General features: G+C 39.3%; 1 protein-coding gene across 1 annotated transcript in view; it reads left to right on the top strand.

The window, feature by feature from the left end:
• Positions 1-19,119, top strand: part of Tmem30a (transmembrane protein 30A) — a 34,945-nt gene that overhangs the window by 11,918 nt on the left and 3,908 nt on the right. The window contains exons 2-6 of the mRNA XM_042687070.1: positions 6,088-6,195; positions 9,094-9,201; positions 14,507-14,594; positions 15,743-15,892; positions 16,924-17,130. Of these exons, the coding sequence (XP_042543004.1) occupies positions 6,088-6,195; positions 9,094-9,201; positions 14,507-14,594; positions 15,743-15,892; positions 16,924-17,130 (661 nt within the window). The remainder of the gene's footprint in view (positions 1-6,087; positions 6,196-9,093; positions 9,202-14,506; positions 14,595-15,742; positions 15,893-16,923; positions 17,131-19,119) is intronic.

The raw sequence follows: 19,119 nt of genomic DNA on the forward strand, positions 1-19,119 counted from the left end.
GTCCAGGCATTTAGGAGATCAAATACAAAGTCCTGCTTTATTCATGTTGATTGTCCATTCTTTGATCCACTCTATGTGTAGGTTGAGACGTAGCTAACAAATCTCTTTTTTTTTTGTTGGTCTTGGGGCTTGAACTCAGGACCTAGGCGCCGTCGTTGAGCTTTTCTGGTCTACCACTTTGAGCCACAGTTCTACTCCTGGATTTCTGGTGGTTAATTGGAGATAAGAATTTATGGACTTTCCTGCCTAGGTTTGTTTTGAACGGCAATCCTCATATCTCAGTCGCCTGAGTAGCTGGGATGGGCCACCAGCACAAGTCTGCAAAGCTCCTTTCATCTATTATTTCCTAAGCAGTTTTAAGTTTTAAAAATTTAGGACTTTTGTAAAATAAAATCTGATCATAATTTATTAGCTTTTGTTTATAGAATTAAGTGTAGTAAACTATTCCCCTATTTACTTTCTGTGGTTTGAGCTATCCACAGTCAGCTGTGGTCTGAAAATGAAAAATTCTAGAAATTAACACTTTTTAAGCTTAAAACTGCACACCATTCTTGGTAGCATGATGGACTCTTGTGCTATTGTGCTCCATGCTGCCTTGGTTATCAGTCATCCCTTTGTCCTGGGTATCTACTTGGTGTTTGCTAATCACTCATTAGTCACTTAGTACCTATCTTCATGTTCAGACTGACTATCCAGGAGTTGCAGTGCTCCTGTTTAAGTACTTCTGCATAACTCAGTAGTGGTCCTGAAGAGTGAAAGTAGGGATGCTTGGCATCCAGATGCACCAAGAGAAACAGGTGTTTTTCTTATGTGAAAGGTGACAGCTCTCCATAAAACAGGAAGATTGTCACGTTTGAGAGAGAACACAATTCATGTATTTTTCATTGTAGTGTACTACTATAATTATTTACTATGCCTAATCTATAAATTGAGCTTTATCATAGTGTGTTTGTAGGGAATTTGCCATTGTCCTTGAGTTTCAGGAACCACTCAGTTTCCTGGAATGTGCACACCAGAGATTACCAGGGAATTCAAATCCTGCTTTAAATTCTGAATAAGAAAAATGGTCCTTGGTGATGGTACCCTGTCATAATGATGTTGGTGGCATTGGAGCCTAATTTACTTTAACATGTCTTTTAAATGGACTTTTCTATTTAAATGATTTGAAGGGGTATATAAGAGGAAGCAGTAATGAGTCTAATGAAAAGAAAACAATTTTGGAGTTTGACAGATTTGCTTCTGAGTGGTTTGAATGTGATCCTCCAAAGGAGACCTGAAATCTTAACTCCGGGTATCTGTGCATGTGACTCTATTTGGAAAGAGTCTTCGCTGGTGGAATCAAGTTCGGATGAGGTCACTCATGTGGGGCTCCCATCCAGTGTGATTGGCTTGCCTCTAGCAGACACACATCAGAATTGGTGTGAAAACAAGGACAGAGAGAACTCAGTGTAACAGCAGAGACAGAGATGGAGTGATGCAGCTGCCAGCTAAAGAAGTGCAGGGGTTGCTGGCCATGGCCAGAAACTGGGAAGGAGCTGCAGGAAATGTGCTAGCAGGAAATGTGGCCCTGCTAACACCCAAATTGGGCTTACACCTTCAGAACTATGAAACACACGTGTTACATTTCTCTTGTTCCCAGACATCCAATTTGTGGAAATTTGCTTCAGTAGTCCCATAAAACAAAGTGTTTCCACTTACTGGCTGTTTGGACTTGGCAGTCACATTGAATCTCTGAATCTCACTTTGTTTTTATAGGACCAAGAATAGTGTTTTCTCTTTCATGGAGAACATTTAGCACTCTGCTACTTGAACCACAGCTCCACTTCCAGCCTTTTTTAGTAGTTAATTGGATATAAGACTCTCAGACTTTTTCTCCCCGGGCTACATTCAACTGCAGTCCTCACATCTCAGCCTCCTGAGTAACTAGGATTATAGGTGTGAGCCACTGGTGCCTGGCAATTTTTTTTTCTCTTTCTCTGATCACTATAGTTAGTGCTTTTTAGGACAGTTTGGTTTCTCTGGTGCTGTCCTGTTTTTCTGTATTGAGAGAAAGGATTCCCCCCGCAGTGGTGTTTGTCTAAATAATAATAATAATAATTAAAAAAGGCATTTTAAATATGTCAGTACTTTCTGTGCTCCTTTTACTTCTCTTCTCTGTAAATCCATAGCCATCTTCTTTCCTACCAGGTCCTTATTGTGCAGATTTCTTAGTCTCTAGTGATAGGAACCTTTGTGGAAGTTTAGCCTTGGACCCTCATATTTGAGTTTTGTGTAGCAGACTGTAACTTATACTACTTCTCTGAGTCAAGAACAGGACATTTACTCCACTTGAGGACAATTACTCTTTTTTTTTTTTGGGTCCGGTCGTGAGGCCTGAACTCTGGGCCTGGGCGCTGTCCCCTCAGCTCTTTAGCTCAAGTCACAGCATCACTTCCGGGTTTTTTTTTTCTTTTTTGCTCATGTGGTGCTGAGGAATCGAATCCAGGGCCTCAGGCATGCAAGGCAAGCGCTCTACCACTGAACCCGGACAATTACTCTTTTTTTTTTTTTTAATTTAATTTTATTTGAGAACATACTGTACAGAGGGGTTACAATTACATGGGCAGGATAATGCATACATTTCTTACCAAGCATTTGCAGCCTCCTCCTTTGTTTACCCTTCACCTCCCTTCCCAGCCTCCCCCCTCCCCCCCACCCAATCATACCCCCCCCCCACACCGACATTGTAAAGCTGGTTTTGACATGACATTTTGTACTTCTCATTGTTGCAACAGGTCCACCTGAATCCTTAAACGACTTGTTGGACAATTACTCTTTTACTTGAAATTACTTAGTAACAGAGCAGAGAAATTTGCTCCTGTGGTGTCACACTAGTGACATTAGAATACAAGTTGTAGGTTTATTTTCTTGAGGACACCTGGAGAAAGATCTTGCTCTTCCTAGCCCCCGGCTGATGTCTGTCATACATTGCTGTCTTCATGAGCTTTCTGATGCTGCTGGTGTTTCTGTTCCCCTGAGTAACAATATCCATTCCCAGAGTCTGCCTTTACTAACAATTCCAGATGCTTCTATGCTGCATTACTAGCATAGGCCTGCAGTGGCCCTGTGCTCTTCATCAATCCCCTGTGCTAGAAAGCCACATTGTCTAGTTTATAGTGGCATAAATCACATTTTTTTTTTAGCAGTACTAGGATTTGAAGTCAAGGCTACATGCCTGGCAGGCCGGTGCTTTGGCACTTGAAGTTGCTTTGCCTCCAGCCTACTCAGATCATTTTCTGTAAGTCAACTGTACTTGAAATCTTGAACTCATGTGTCTTTTGGGTGCATCAGTGTGCTGTGCTTTCAGCCAAGGATGAGTATTTTACTGTGTTCCTGTAGATAAGATCTATTCTGTAGCTGACCTGGAGAAATTTGCTGACTATGAGGCAAGGCTATCTATATGGTATTTGATAAAACAATTTTTTAAAAATCAAAACTCATTTTTATTTTTGTTTTATCAAAATACTCATTTTGGCTGGGAATGTGCTTGCCTAGCACACATGAAGCACTGAGTGGTCTGATTCCTCAGTACCACATAAACAGAAAAGGCAGGAAGTGGCACTGTGGCTCAAGTCGAGTGCTAGCCTTGAGCAAAAGAAGCTTAGGGAAGCCGGGTGTTGGTGGCTCACGCCTGTAATCCTAGCTATTCAGGAGGCTGAGATCTGAGAATCACAGTTCAAAGCCAACCTAGGCAGGAGAAAGTCCGTGAGACTTATCTCCAGTTAACCACCAGAAAATCAGAAGTGATGCTGTGGTTCAAGTGGTAGAGCACTAGCCTTGAGCTGAGGGACAATGCCCAGGCCCAGAGTTCAAGCCCCACAACTGACCAAAAAAAAAGCTCAAGGATGGTGTCCAGGACTGGAAAAAATAATTAAAAAAAAAAAACCCACAAAAATTCATTCCATTTAAAAGACTATCAGAAGCTGAGCTCTGGGCGGTCAAGTGTTATACTAGATTGTCATGCCTGGAATACATAGGCACCCATTAAATATTAGGTGAATGAATGATTCCCTCATTAGAGAGTGTTTGGAAGGCCCATTTCCTGACTCTTGCCATTTGAGAGGGTTCCAAGCCTCCACTATGGGAATAGACCCAGCTGGCAAATATTTGAATTCATCACCTCTCTTAAAAACACTTTCCAGTTCTTTATTCCCTTCTGAAGGAACATTTTAAAAGCACTCAAGGTTACTTAGTTTTCAGAGGAGTTGTTGTTAACAGCAGTATGTACTGCTATCTAGGTTAGAAAAAGAATTTATTAGAGAGGCATTGGGTAGCTTTTCCACAAAGTCAAAATGGATGGGGAATATAGAGATTGAGATAGGAGGCAGGTGGAAATGGAAGAGCTTTTAAAAATGTAGTCTGGCCCAATGGCCATGGCTGCTGTTGAGTTCTCCCCTCTTCTTTCTCTGCTTCGTTGGCTGCTAGTCTATAATCACCTCCACTCTTGTGTCTGTCTCTCATGATTCAGATACTTACGTCCAGACTGTACTGAGCTTAGATCCTGTGCCTTGGTACTGCCTACTATAAGCTTAGGATGGACAAGGAGCCATTTCTCCCCTTTGTCTCTTAAGGTGTGTCCCTCACAGATTCTCACGAGGGAGAATTCCACAATTTGTAGAAGGGTGTAACAATAACAGAGACCATAGTTATTTGCCTAAAGTTCCTCTTCACTTTTATAACCTGTGGGTCCCAAGTTTGTATACCAGGAAGGGCACAGCCATGTGTGAAAAGACAGAGCATGGTTGAGACTTCAGGATAGGACAGGGCTAGATCCATACTCTTGCTTAGAATCAGCAGCCGGTAATCAAGGAAAGTTCACTGAATCTTCCAAAAGAACAATTTCCTAGGAATTTCTTATTTGTATTGAGAAAAAAAGGATTTTAGTTTAGCAGACCATCTGGTATGGTGAAAGTTTTGATACTAATCACCCTGCCATCAGGTGTCACAAGTTTTTATTTATTTTTTTTATGCGAGTTCTGGGGCTTGAACTCAGGGTCGCACTATTTCTGAGGCTCTATTGAGCTATAGCTCCACTTCTGGCTTTTTGCTGATGAACTGGAGATGAGTCTCACAGACTTTCCTGCCTGGACTGGCTTAAACCACAATCCTCAGCTCTCAGCCTCCTGAGTAGTTAGGTTTACAGGTGTGAGCCACAAGTTTTAATGTGTGGACTGAAAGATTGTCCCCCACAAATCAAGTCCCTAGGCAAGCCACTCATGCTTGTCAGCTGGCTTCATACTCAAGCCTTATGAGATGCCTGACCATCCCTCTTCCCCTTGGTCTTGCCCCCTCCTCAGTCACCACCCTCATTTGGTGGTGAGATCTGAAAGAGTTGGGGATGGAGCTTCCATGCCCTCTCTGTGTGCTTGGGGCACACAGTCCTCTCAGTATCTCAGTGGGTATACCAACCAGAACACGCCCTACACCTGTGTCCAGTCTGAAGTGTGGGCTTCATGATTACACGATTGATTGAACACTGACCATGCCACAGTCGAACTATAAATTCTCAGCCCGGTGCTCTCTTCCCTAGAGGTTGGGCTGGGCCAAAGTTCTGGTGACTCACGCCCCATCTTGATGGCATAAATTCTGGTATGAATCAAGGGGCTTATGTGTAACAAAGGTTCTCCAGTTACCTGGGAAATGCTAGTGGCAAGCTTCCTGCTAGGAACTAAGGACAAAGAGTATATATAAAGATATATTAGTGGTTTAGTAGTTTATAGCCTCATATGTCAAGCGTTTTGAATGTTATATGTTTATGACTATAAGCATAAATGTATTTGTTTTGGTAAAAAGGACAGAGAGAGAGAGAGAGGAGGGAGGGAGAGGGGAAAAGAGAGAGACAGATAACTTTGATTGGAAAGACCAGCCAAGAAAAGAACAATAAGGCTTATTTTAGTTGAAACCAATAGATGACCTTAACAGCAGTTAATGCCTGGCTCTAGGTTGCTTTATTGGACTGTTTTTTTCCCTTGAATAGCAGGTTATTTTAGTGTGTCTTAGGCATCCTCTTTCTACAAGGAAGTGCTTACTTACCTTTTTCTCTTACAGATTGATTATACCGGAACAGAGCCTTCCAGTCCCTGCCATAAATGTTTGTCTCCAGAAGTGACACCTTGCATTTGTACCATCAACTTCACACTGGAAAAGTCATTTGAGGTTTGTGTTAGAAAAGCCAGGCTTTAAAACATTACCATATTATACTTTTAAAACTAAGGGTTTTTGTTGTAGCTGTTGTTTGTTTTTTTAGAAAACTCAATTTAATTGATTGGAATCCATATAATATACTCTTTTGGGCAAGATTGTTTTATGTACTTGGCTGTTGCATTTTGCTAATAGTTAAATATATTTATTTGACTGGCTTGTTTATTTTGTAGACAAAATTTAATATAGTTTTATCTTTTTACTGGAAAATTTATAGCTATACATTGTGTAGCTATAATTTACAGCTATAAACTGTAATGTTTATTTATTTATTTATTTTTTTGTTGGTTGTGGGGCTTGAACTCTGGGACTGGATGCTGTCCCTCAGCTCTTCAGCTCAAAGCTAGTGCTCTACCACTTGAGCCACAGTGCCACTTCTAGTTTTCTGGTAGTTAATTGGAGATAAAAGAGTCTCACGGATGTTCCTGCCTGGGCTGACTTTGAACCGTGATCCTCAGGTCTCAGCCTCCTGAGTAGCTAGGATAACAGGCATGAGCCACCAGCGCCTGGTTATAATGTTTATATCTTTGTCTACTTTTATTTAAAAAATTCTCAAGTTGTTTTGCGTACTTTCAATTATAAAATGTTTGCTTTAGCAAAGTACTGATATTCTCATTATTTAATTGAATTACTTTTTGTGAGATATGAAACATTACCCAAAATGCAAAAACTTAGAAAAGTCTAAAGACCTTTTGTATTTTGGTAATTGGATCCTCCCCCACTTCTCCACCCATGTTTGTATATTGATATTTTGTATTTTGGGAATACACCCCAAATCACACACTCTCCTCATGTCTTATCTGTCTGCTGGTGTCTTTTTTTTGTATATGTGTTTATTAATGATGCTCTGCTATTCTTAATGATAGAGTATATAGTAAAGGTCAGAATAGGCATGGAAAGACTAGTTTTTTACTGCTATTTGCAATTAACCTTGAAAAATTATTGTTCAGTGAGAAAAACAGATGGAATGCATGCTAACTTTTTAGATTTTTCTGCATTTTGCTTTGTGATGGTAGAATTTGAGTATTTTGATATTATAATAAATGGTTGCACACTTTGGTTTCTCTTCAGATCGTATAAATCTTTCGCCTTTTACTATAATAGATGGTTGCCATCTGGTGGTTATTGCTGCTTTTACACCAAGATTAATGCACAATGCTGCCTTTGCCCAAACCGTTGGAAGCTCATTTGAGAAGTGAAGAGTTTAATACTTTGTTTCAACAGAAATAATGCAGTCACATGTCTTTTGAAAGTGATAAACTGCAAAGATGTAGTAAATTTTGCTTTTGTCACTGTAGGCAGAATTGAAGCAATAAGAGACTTACTTAGGGTGGTTTAGAAACTTAGTCTCCTTCCCACTCAAAAGCATTTATTTCAGAACTTCTGCAAGAATGATCAACCTCAGATTCATTCTTCTGTAGGTTCTTCAAAACTTTGAAGTAAAGCCTTTTCAGGGAACTTAAATTATTTGTTTGCTTATTCATTGAAAGGACCTTTCTCAGTTTACAAATTGAATTTACTTAATAGAGATGATTTTTATTTCAGAAAGTATGTTTATCTTGTTTCTGTGATGTAATTTTGATATCCTGCCTCCTAAGAAAGTTTTCTTTTTTTTAAAAATTTTTATTTTTTGTGAACATACTGTACAGAGGGGTTACAATTAAATGGGCAAGATAATGAGTACATTTCTTATCAAGCATTGCAGCCTCCTCCTTTGTTTACCCTTCACATCCCTTCCCAGCCTCCCCCCCCCCCCCCCCCAAGAAAGTTTTCTGTAAACAGTTTCTTTCTATAGAATGAGAAAGTTTACAGGGTTTGATTCTATTTTTTTATTTGTATTTTGGTAAGTAGTTAATTCTTCCCCACCTCGTGCTTATCTCTTTCTCTCTAGCTTTAGCTGGGCATAGTACTACATGCCCATAATATAGCACTCTGGAAACTGAAGCAGGAGAATCAAGAATTTGAGGCCAGTTTGGGCTACATAGTGAGACTCTTCCTGAAGAATGAAATAAAATTAAGCTTTGTATGAAAGTAGCAAATCCAAAAAGCACTTACAAAATGTTACTGAATTTCTTTTAATTGAACATAGAATATGTATAGAAAATAGAAGCTAAAATTAGAAGAAAATAATACTTTCAGTATCTCTAAAAATTTTAGCTGTTGAAATGGCTTCTTACATATTCTATAGATTTACAGTATGTATGCATTGCCTTTGTTTCTCAAGTTATTTTGAAGTTGGTTGCACAAAATACATTAAAGTACTTTTCTTGGTTATTATAAAGTGACTCTCTTTAAGATTTTGTAGTAATTATAGATATATTGCTAATAATGTTTTGTAAAACCCCATTTGGAAATTTGATGTTATAATTCAGCTTGGAATTTACTTCTCCTCCTCCTCCTCCTCCTCCTCCTCCTCCTCCTCCTCCTCCTCCTCCTCCTCCTCCTCCTCCTCCTCCTCCTCCTCCTCCTCCTCCTCCTCCTCCTCCTCCTCCCCCCCTCCCCCCCCCCCCTCCTCCTCCTCCTCCTCCTCCTCCTCCTCCTCCTCCTCCTCCTCCTCCTCCTCCGCCGCCGCCGCCTCCGCCTCCTCCTCCTCCTCCTCCTCCTCCTCCTCCTCCTCCTCCTCCCCTCCCCCCCCCCCCTCTTCTTTCTGTAGGGGTTGAGCTATACACCCCTAGTCTGGGCAACTGTGCCATTTTAGGTTGCTGAGTGCACATAGAATTTATTCTAGTACTTATCATAGATTGTATGCTAGTATAGACTAGACTGATTACCTTTCTGTACACAGTAAAAAAAAAAAAAAGCTAATTCATGGTTATTTTCATATGCAAATCACTTCCCTTTCATTTTCTCTAGGGCAATGTGTTTATGTATTATGGACTGTCTAGCTTCTATCAAAATCATCGTCGTTATGTGAAATCTCGAGATGACAGTCAACTCAATGGAGATCCTAGTGCATTGCTTGTAAGTAAAATGAAGAGATATAAAAGTGTGGTATCTAAAATAAGAATGAAGTAACCAGTTAATAATGTAAACATGAACCATGTTTGTTATTTCTGGTTTGTGTTTTTTAGTTAAAATATACTTTTTTTCTGAACTTTGCACAGATTCTTACAGCTAGAGGACATAACACAACCTGCTTGTTCATCGTCATTACTGATATTTTTAACTGCATCAATCTGGTTGTGATGGAATTTTGATCAGTCTAACAATGTAGATGTACAGATGTATTTTGTTTAGATTTGTTCTTACTATGCTAGGTAGATATATGTAAATGAGTGTTTTTATTTTTTGGCTGGGGGTGGGGGGGAGTTTGTAGTACTAGGGTTTTGAACCTAGGGCCTCACACCTCTCATAGCTAGGAAAATAGTGTTCTACCACCTCAGTCATACCTCCAGCTCCTGATTTGCTTTTGTTTAGGGTCTACTTCTTTTGCCCTGTTCCATCCATGGACCACAATCTTAATATCTTGCCTCCTGAGTATCTGGAATTATAGGTGTGCACCACACCTGGATATGGATTAGCAGCCTTTATTTCTCAGATTGTGTTTTAAAATGGAGTATGGTGCTAGGTGCCAGCAGCTCAAACCTATAATTCTAACTACTCAGGAGGCTGAGACCTGAAGATCATGATTCAAAGCTAGCCCAGGCAGGAACCTCTATAAGATGTTTATTTCTAATTAACCCCCCAAAAGCTAGAAGTGGATCTGTGGCTCAAGTGATAGAGCACTAGCCTTGAGCACAAAAGCTCAGAGACAGCACCTAGGCTCTGAGTTCAAGCCCTAGGACTGGCACAAAAAAACTCAAAAAGCAACAACTGTCTGGACTGTTGAGATGTATAGATTGTAGAATTCTCCCAAGTTTATGTGTCAGCATCTGCAAGAGTGGAGCTTTAGATTTCTTTTTTTTGTTGTTGTTTTTTGGGGGGTCTGGTCGTGGGGCCTGAACTCTGGGCTTGGGCGCTGTTCCTCAGCTCTTCAGCTCAAGGCTAGTGCTCTACCACTTGAGCCACGGCGCCATTTCCCGCTTTTTTCTTTTTGTTTGTGTGGTGCTGAGGGATCGAACCCAGGGCCTCATGCAGGCAAGGCAAGTGCTCTACCACTGAGCCATCTTCCCAGCCCCGGAGCTTTAGATTTTTAAAAAGTCTCTTTGACCAGTAGCTGGTGGCTCATGTCTATAATCCTAGCTACTCAGGAGGCTGAGATCTGAGGATCATAGTTTGAAGCCAGCCCAGGCAGGAAACTCCATGAGAATCTTATCTCCAGTTACCCCAGAAAACCGGAAGTGGCACTGTGGCTCAAGTGGTAGAGCACTTGCCTTGAGCTGAATTGCTGAGGAATGGTGCCCAGGCCCAGAGTTCAAGCCCTCCAACTGACCAAAAAAAAAAGTCTCTTTTGTGCTTTACCTTAGATTTTTTTTTTTAGGTTCTTGACTGTAACTTTTCATAGTAGTAATCAATGCCTAAGTATTTTATATTATTGTTGCCACTGCAGCAAACATTCAGAAGCCCAGAGCAGTTTAGAGTCCCTTAGAGTTGGTGAGCTTGCTGTGCCAGAATAAGCCTTAGGTTATCCAAACTGTTTCCATTGTTTCTAAAGAAACTAAGGAATACAAATAATGTTTAGAGACTTTCTGATATGCACAGAGTTTAGATAAAATCTACAGTATTTTTCATTCATAGAGGATTTACTCCATAGAATCCTGTTTTTGTATTCAGAGGAGATGAGATGATTAATTATTGTGAGACACACTGAGACTCCCTAGACCTATTTGGATATTTTTATTGAGATTGTAGATTGGGTTTGTCCAAAGACCTAGAAATGTTGGTTGATTTGAAATTTATTTATTTATAATTTTTTTTCCTCGTTTTTTTTTTTTTTCTCCTTTATTTAGATACTTGCTTTCTTTACTGAGGGCAAAGGAAGACTTATTGTAACAAGGCCATAGTGGTGGGCTGGGAATGTGGCTCAGTGGAGTGCTTGCCTAGCATGCATGAAGCCCAGGGTTCAATTCCTCAGTACTACATATACAGAAAGAGCCAGAAGTAGCTCTGTGGCTCAAGTGGTAGAGTGCTAGCCTTGAGGAAAAGAAGCTCAGAGTAGGCCCTGAGTTCAAGCTCCAGGACTGGAAAAAAAAAAAAAAAGGCCATAGTGGTCTCTAAAATATATAACTATCACATCCCTATTGTAAATCTTCTCATAGCATATTAGCATGTAGACTAAAAATCCCAGGATGTTCTGATCCAGGCATAAGCTTCCAGTTGTATCATGTTCCCGCTTGTCACACTCTAGTTGCATTCACCAAGATTTCCTTAGAAATGTCAGGTTCTTTCTTCCAGGTATGTGCTATTCCCTGTGCCTGCCGTTCACATGGCTGGTGCTTACTCTTGTTTTATGATGCTTTTTTTCCAAAGACAAACTTTTTGTAGCAGTTTCTCCTGCTCTCAAATCACTCCCATAGCATTCATGACATGTAGTCTAGTTTGTGCACGCATAATTCTTTATTATATGTTTTCCTAACTTCGCTGTAAGCTAATAAACTAGAGGAGGATGACTTTCATCATTTTACTAAATACCTGGAGGTAGTGCTTGGCACATAAAAGGTACCTAATATTTTTTAGATGAATATAGACTTTTAAAAAAAGTTTTTATTGTTACTATAAAGGGGTTACAGTTGCCAACAGTGCCATGTTGGTGCATACCTGTAAACCAGGCCCAGTCTGAGTTGTATAATGAGTTCCAGGCCAGCTGGGCAGGCATGTGTAGTGAGACCCCCACCTCAACAACAACAATAACACCCTAATAAGTTAGCTGGTAGAATATATTTGCCCTAATGTGAGTTTATGTTTAATAATAACCTTTCCTGCTGGGCTGGCTTTGAACTGTGATCCTCAGATTTCAGCCTCCTGAGCAGCTAGGATTACAGGTGTGAGCCATTGACGCCCAACTTTAATAATAACTTTTAAAACATAGTTTTCATCAGTTTACTCAGAAAGCACTAAGCCCATTGTAGATTATCTATCTTCATGGTCTTTATAATGTTGATGGTTTGGGTGGCTGGGGGGAACACTGAGAAGTCAGATATAGAAGAGATGTTTTAAGATACCTGCTATTTGCTCTCCTGTTTTTTCTACTCATCTAGTGCCTCTTCAAATCTAAATTTAGTGAATATAGATACAAGTCAGGGTTGGTCAGTAGTGAAATGATCCTAGGAGGTATATAATTCAGGTCTAGTTAGTTTCATGTTGCGATTATCTTGGTCAGTTGTGTGTGTAGAGACATGAACTATGTGGCTTGGAGTCCCAGAATGTCTTGGGCTTACTCCTGACCATAATAGTACACCTCTAGCTTAACCCCATAACCACCCTATCTCCTTGAGCCTTTCATAGAGACAAATCAAAACCAAACCTGGAGGACAGGCAGATGTTCTGCCTCAAGCCTTTCTGTTCCCACAACACCTGGATGTGTAAAGAGTGGTATGGGCTGGGAAGGTGGCCCAGTGGTAGAGTGCTTGCCTCGCATGCATGAGGACCTGGGTTTGATTCCTCAGGACCACATAAGCAGAAAAAGCCAGAAGTGGGGTTGTGGCTCAAGTGGTATAGCACTAGCCTTGAGCTGAAGAGCTCAGGGACAGCACCCAGACCCAGAGTTCAGGCCCCACGACGACAAAAAAAAAACAAACCCAAAAACTGGTATGCTTCAGGAATTTTCATTTGACTCTTTGTTCCCCCCCCTTCTTTTTCTTCCTCTTCCTCTCCCTCTTCATCTTCCTCTCCATCTCACTCTCCCTCTCTCCCTCTCCTCTCTTTCTCCTTCTCCTCCTTCTCTCCTTCTCCTTCTCTTCCTTCTCCTCCTTCTCCTTCTCTCCCTCTCCCTTTCTTGCCGTTTCTTCCCCTCCCCTCCCCTCTTCTCTCCTCTCTCCTTCCTTCCCTCTTTCCTTCCCCCCTTCCCCCTTCCTTTCCCTTCCCTATACAAGATTTAATTCAGAATTAGAAAATGTAAAAATAGTTTGGCATATACCTTATAAATTAGGCTCACTTTAATCAGAGGAATTGTTTAAAACCACTGTAAACTCTAGTTTCTCTGCTTCCCTTTATTTTTTATTCTTACTTTTATTTTGATACTTCTTGTCAGTTGTAGGGCTTGAACTTGGGGCCTAGGTACTGTCCCTGACCTCTTTTGCTCAAGACTAGCTCTCTGCCACTTTGAGCCACAGAGCCACAACACCACTTCCAGTTTTGAGTTCACTGGAGATAAGAGTCTCCTTGGCTTTTCTGCCTGGGCTGACTTTATACTGCTATCCTCAGATATCAACCTCCTAAGTAGCTAGGATTATAGGCATAAGCCACTGGCACCCAGCTTCTGCTTCCCTTTATTATTATTTTTTGTACTTTTTTATTGTAAGAATACTGTACAGAGGGGCTACAGTTACACGAGCAAGGTAATGAGTACATTTCCTATTGAGCTTCCCTTTATTATAACTGGATTGTTGGTTGATCATTTCATAATTTTTCTGACAGCAAAAGTCTGTGGTTGTGAGTTTGTCGTAAATATGAGAGTAAAAAGACAATAATTGGATATATGCTTATGTAACAGTATATGCAAATAAATGCTGCATTAAAAAGGCAATAGAGGGCTGCCCATGGTGACACTCACCTGTAATTTAGCTCCTTGGGAGGTAGATATTGATATGATAGATAAGATCAAGCTTCCAGGTCAGCCTAGACAGAAAGTTTGTAAAACCTAATCTCAGCCACAAAGGCTGGGATAGTGATGTGCACCTGGTCATCCCAGCTACACCAAGAAGTGTAAATATGAGTATCCCTGTTCAGGCTGGCCAGAGCAAAAGTGAGACCTCCCATCTCAAAAATAACCAGAGCAGAAAGGGATGGGGACATGGTTCAAGTGGTAGAGCACCTGCCTAGCAAACACAAAGTCCTGAGTTCTACCCCCCCGTATCAGAGGATGGAGGAACCAAAAAGATAATACAGTAATATTAAGGATATATTTTGAGTCAAGGTTAGCATTATTAATTTGGGAAGGGCTTGAATTAAGGAATTCTCATTTGTTGTAAGGCATGTAGTCTACCATTTGAGCCATGCCCCCAGTTCTTTCAATGTGGAGTTATTTATAGTCTGTTTTCAATACATACTTCCTGATGTATACAAGTGGGAAAACACAGGTATTGAATTTTTTAATAAGTATTGAAGGAAACTCATAGTCTTCCATATGCCGAGGTAATAATTTTTCTCTTTTTCTTCCAAAAACCAGAATCCTAGTAAGGAATGTGAGCCGTATCGAAGAAATGAAGACAAACCCATTGCTCCTTGTGGAGCTATTGCCAACAGCATGTTTAATGGTATGTTACAGATATCAATACAAATAAACATCATTATAACAATTTGAATAATCTTAGTACAGATTTGATGGTTTAGTATATAGGAATGAAATTGAGAAATTCAACTTCAAGATGACTACCCGGTTAGGTATTAAAGGAGGTTTGTAATGTGTTATGACTCCCTTTTGAGCATTCTCATCTTTAAAATAGATTTCTGTCTCTTAGTAGATGAAGCAGAGGAACTTTACTTCTTATTTCATATAAGAGAATAGCAGCCAACCTGCCCTCCTCACTGACTTTGATTATTTATGCCATTAAAAGGAAATTGTAATTGATCATTTAGAGTAGCATTGCCTGGTAGAAATATAACTATAATTGAGAGCCATATAGATAATTTAAATGTTTCCAATAGTCAAAAGAAACAAATGAAATAAACTTAGTATTTTCTTTAACCCAATGTACCTAAAAGATCCTTTCGGCAAATTATGTAAAATACATATATATTATATATAAATATATGTAAACATAAATATAATACTAAAATACCATATACATACATATATTATTAAATCATATTAACTCCCAAATTCTGATGTGGTCCATACACTTACAAAACATACTTCTTAATACTAAATATACTTCAAGCCGCAGTAGCCATGTGAACCTATTGTTTATATGTGCTGAAAGGGAAATGGATAAGCAGCCATGAGTTCTTAGCAGTATTTTTTCTTTTTTGTTTTGGTCGGTTGTGGGGCTTGAAGTCAGGACTAGGATGCTGTCCCTGAGCACTTTTCTGGCTAGCTTCTAACTGTGATCCTCAGATCTTAGCCTGAGTAACTAGGGTTACAGGTGTGAGCCACCTGCTCCTGGCTTCTTGTCAATGTTTTAAAAGGAATAAAAGAGTTGATTTACTTTGAAATTTTATTTAGGTTAATATTAAAACACTTAATCACATTTCTGTGACTTAGATCTGTAATGAAGGGGAAGCCCATGTAGAATTATAAAGGGGCCATAGTGAATTCACATCTAAATGAAGAGCAGATGTGAGCCATACACTTACGTGACTTCTGTTTTTAGGAGCGATATCAGAATCTCATTTCATGTAGAATAAAGCAGGCACTGTGGATCTTTAGTGGATATTAGTCATATTTTCCTTTTCTTCTATTTAGATACATTAGAATTGTTTCTGCTTGCCAATGAATCTGACCCTGTACCTACACTTATTCATTTGAAAAAGAAAGGTATTGCTTGGTGGACAGATAAAAATGTGAAATTCAGAAATCCTCCTGGATCAGGAAGCCTGGAAGAACGATTTAAAGGTAAAATATTAATATTCCATTAAAAAGAAAAGTAGGAGTTTTAATGAAGTAGGTTAAATTTTCCCTCTTTATACAGTTTTAGACAAATTTAAAATTTCTAAACAGCAACATTTTTTTTCTTGACTTCATACCAAGTGAGTTAAATGTTTTAATGACTTAAAATTCTAAAGGAATTGTTTGCTTTAAATCATAAGTGCAGTTTATATGGTATTTTAGGCTGTCAGCTCTAACGTTTTTTTTATTTTGCCAGTCCTAGGGCATGAACTCAGGGCCTGGGCACTGTCTCTGAGCTTTTTTTGCTCACAGCTAGCACTCTTCTGCTTAAGCCACAGCACCACTTTGGGCTTTTTCTGTTTATGTCGTACTGAGGAATGGAACTCAGGGCTTCATGCCTACTAGGCAATCACTCTACCACTAAGACACATTCCCAGCCTCTCGGTTATCATCTGTTAAAAACTAGCAAAATTGGGGCTGGGAAGGTGGCTCAGTGGAAGAGCACTTGCCTTGCATGCCTGAGGGTTCAATTCCTCAGCACCACATAAGCAAAAAGAAAAAAACCGGAAGTGGCGCTGTGGCTTAAGTGGTAGAGTGCTAGCCTTGAGCTGAAGAGCTGAGGAACAGTGCCCAGGCCCAGAGTTCAGGCCCCACGACCGGACCAAAAAGAAAAAAAGAAAAAAACTAGCAAAATTTCTTTATATAAGCCCCCTAGTTTCAATCTAAATTTATTTTTATGTTGCCTTCATTCACAATGTAGTATTTCTTAACATATTTTTTTCATTAATCTGCCTTTTCATATATATATATATATTCTCCTTGTTGTATTCTCTTTATTGGGATATCATCCAAATTTTAATTTTTTTGTTCAGTTCTTATAGGAAGAATAGCTTTTAAAATTTCCTTAGAATATAAATTTTTTATAGTTTTGAAATTAAGTAATCAGATTTAGTATTGTGCATTTTAATTTTAATAGAGTAAGTTTTTATTGACTCTCTTAATATTTTGTTTCCTCGTTCCTTCATCCACTCTTTAAGGGACAACAAAGCCAGTAAACTGGCTTAAACCAGTATACATGCTAGATTCTGATGAAGATAATAATGGATTCATAAATGAGGATTTTATGGTTTGGATGCGAACTGCAGCATTACCTACTTTTCGTAAGCTATATCGTCTTATAGAACGGAGAAACGATTTACATCCAACATTGCCAGCTGGACGATACTATTTGAATATCACATACAGTATCCTTTTTTGGTTATGTATTCAAAATCATAGAGTTTGAAAGGAGTTTATGCAGCCATATCTCAGTTATGTGGCTTGTTACTATGTGCTTTAGTTTGAATTTTTATGAGTATGTGTATGTACAAGAATATTCCTAATTTGTATCTTATAGAAATGTCTTGAATTTTTGAATATTTTGTAGTATTTTCAAGCATATCATTTGGTAAAATTACTTAAAATATAGATACTTGCTTTACTTTGATTGAGTTTAAAACAACAGGCAGTGAATATATCATATACTAAGTAGACATTAGGAACATTGAGTTGTTTGAATAGATTTTTGGAAGGCTATTAAACATCAGCACATATGCTTATTCACATAAAAATAGGTAATAATTACTGATCTGTTCATAATATAAAGACAGTTTTATTACTACAGGTATTTGTTTGTTTATATGGTGCTGGGTATCAGACCCAGGTCCTTGAATGTGGTAAACATGCACTATCCCCAGCCTCTTACCTATATTTTTGTACCTTAATAAAACTTAGGTTCACTTTCAGTACTGATAAGAACATATTTCATTCTTACGGTATGTTAATAGTATACTAAGCATTATTTTATTTGATTCAAGCAGTAATATGAGGTAGATATCCTTCCATAGAGACAAGAATATAGGAGCCTAGAGTAATTAAGTAGCTGGCTGGGTTATACAGGTAGTAATTAGAAGAATTAGAGGGCATGGCTAGGGCACTGACCACCGCCATAGTGTGTATGCCTATCTAGTTCACTTAGCTAGTCAGTCAGATCAATCCATATATACATAGATAACAGTTTTGTTTTTTTGGGGGGGGAGAGGGAGAAATATTGAGCAGCTCCCTTTATGCTAAACAAGGTCCTTACATTTAAAATTTTTTATCCTATCATTAAATATACTGTAATGATTTCTAAATTTCCTTCCTTCCTTCCTTCCTTCCTTCCTTCCTTCCTTCCTTCCTTCCTTCCTTCCTTCCTTCCTTCCTTCCTTCCTTTCTCCCTCCATCCCTCCCTCCCTCCCCTTGTTTATTTTTTGTGCTGGAACTGAGGCTTGAGCTCAGGGACTGGTGCTTTCACTTAGATTTTTTTGCTCATGTCTGGAGTACTTGTGCCACACCTCCAATTCTGCCTTTTTGCTGATTGAGGATAAGAGTCTCTCAGATTTGTCTCTCTTGTCTGGCTCTGCAATTTGATTCTCAGCTCTCCAGCCTCCTGAGTAGCTAGAATTATAGGCGCATGACTTACCAGTGCCTGGCTCAGATTTTAATAATTTAAATGTTTGCTGATATTCAAATTGTTTATTTTCATAGACTTTTAATGAGCTATAAAATTTTGTAGTGGATTGGTAAATGCTAAATTAATAGGCCAACTTCAAATAAGGATTATTTTTGAATCCTAGATTCTTAATGTTGCACATAGGAACACACAGGCTCAATTCAGACCCTGATAGAAAGAACATAATCCTGAGGGAATAGCCAAAATAGAGGACATAGATGTAATACCAAAATATAGCCTAATACACAGCATAGTAAGGGAAGCTCTTAATTAGAAGATAGTGTACATTCAGGAAGTCTGTAGCTGAGTCCCAAGTACTGGGAGAACTGTCAAGAAAAAGATATCTCAGCTGGGTGCTGGTGGCTCACGCCTGTAATTCTAGCTGCTCATGAGGCTGAAATCTGAGGATCGAAGTTCAAAGCCAGCCTGACTTTTATCTCCAATGAACTACCAGAAAAACAGAGGTGGTGCCATGGCTCAAGTGGTAGAGTGCTAGCCTTGAGCTGAAGAGCTCAGGGACAGTGCCTAGGCCCAGAGTTCAAGCCCCATGACCTACCAAAAAAAAAAAAAAAGAAGAAAATGATGTCTCAGACATTGACAGGACACATTATGGGTCTCTAGGCCATCAAGATTTATTAAAATAGGGGTTGTAAGGTAGAAACTACTAGATTCTAACCCATCTTTTTAGGTTTTGGAGACA

This window comes from Dipodomys spectabilis, unplaced genomic scaffold, assembly GCF_019054845.1.
Source record: "Dipodomys spectabilis isolate Male_0828 unplaced genomic scaffold, ASM1905484v1 ptg000102l, whole genome shotgun sequence".
Taxonomy (NCBI): domain Eukaryota; kingdom Metazoa; phylum Chordata; class Mammalia; order Rodentia; family Heteromyidae; genus Dipodomys; species Dipodomys spectabilis.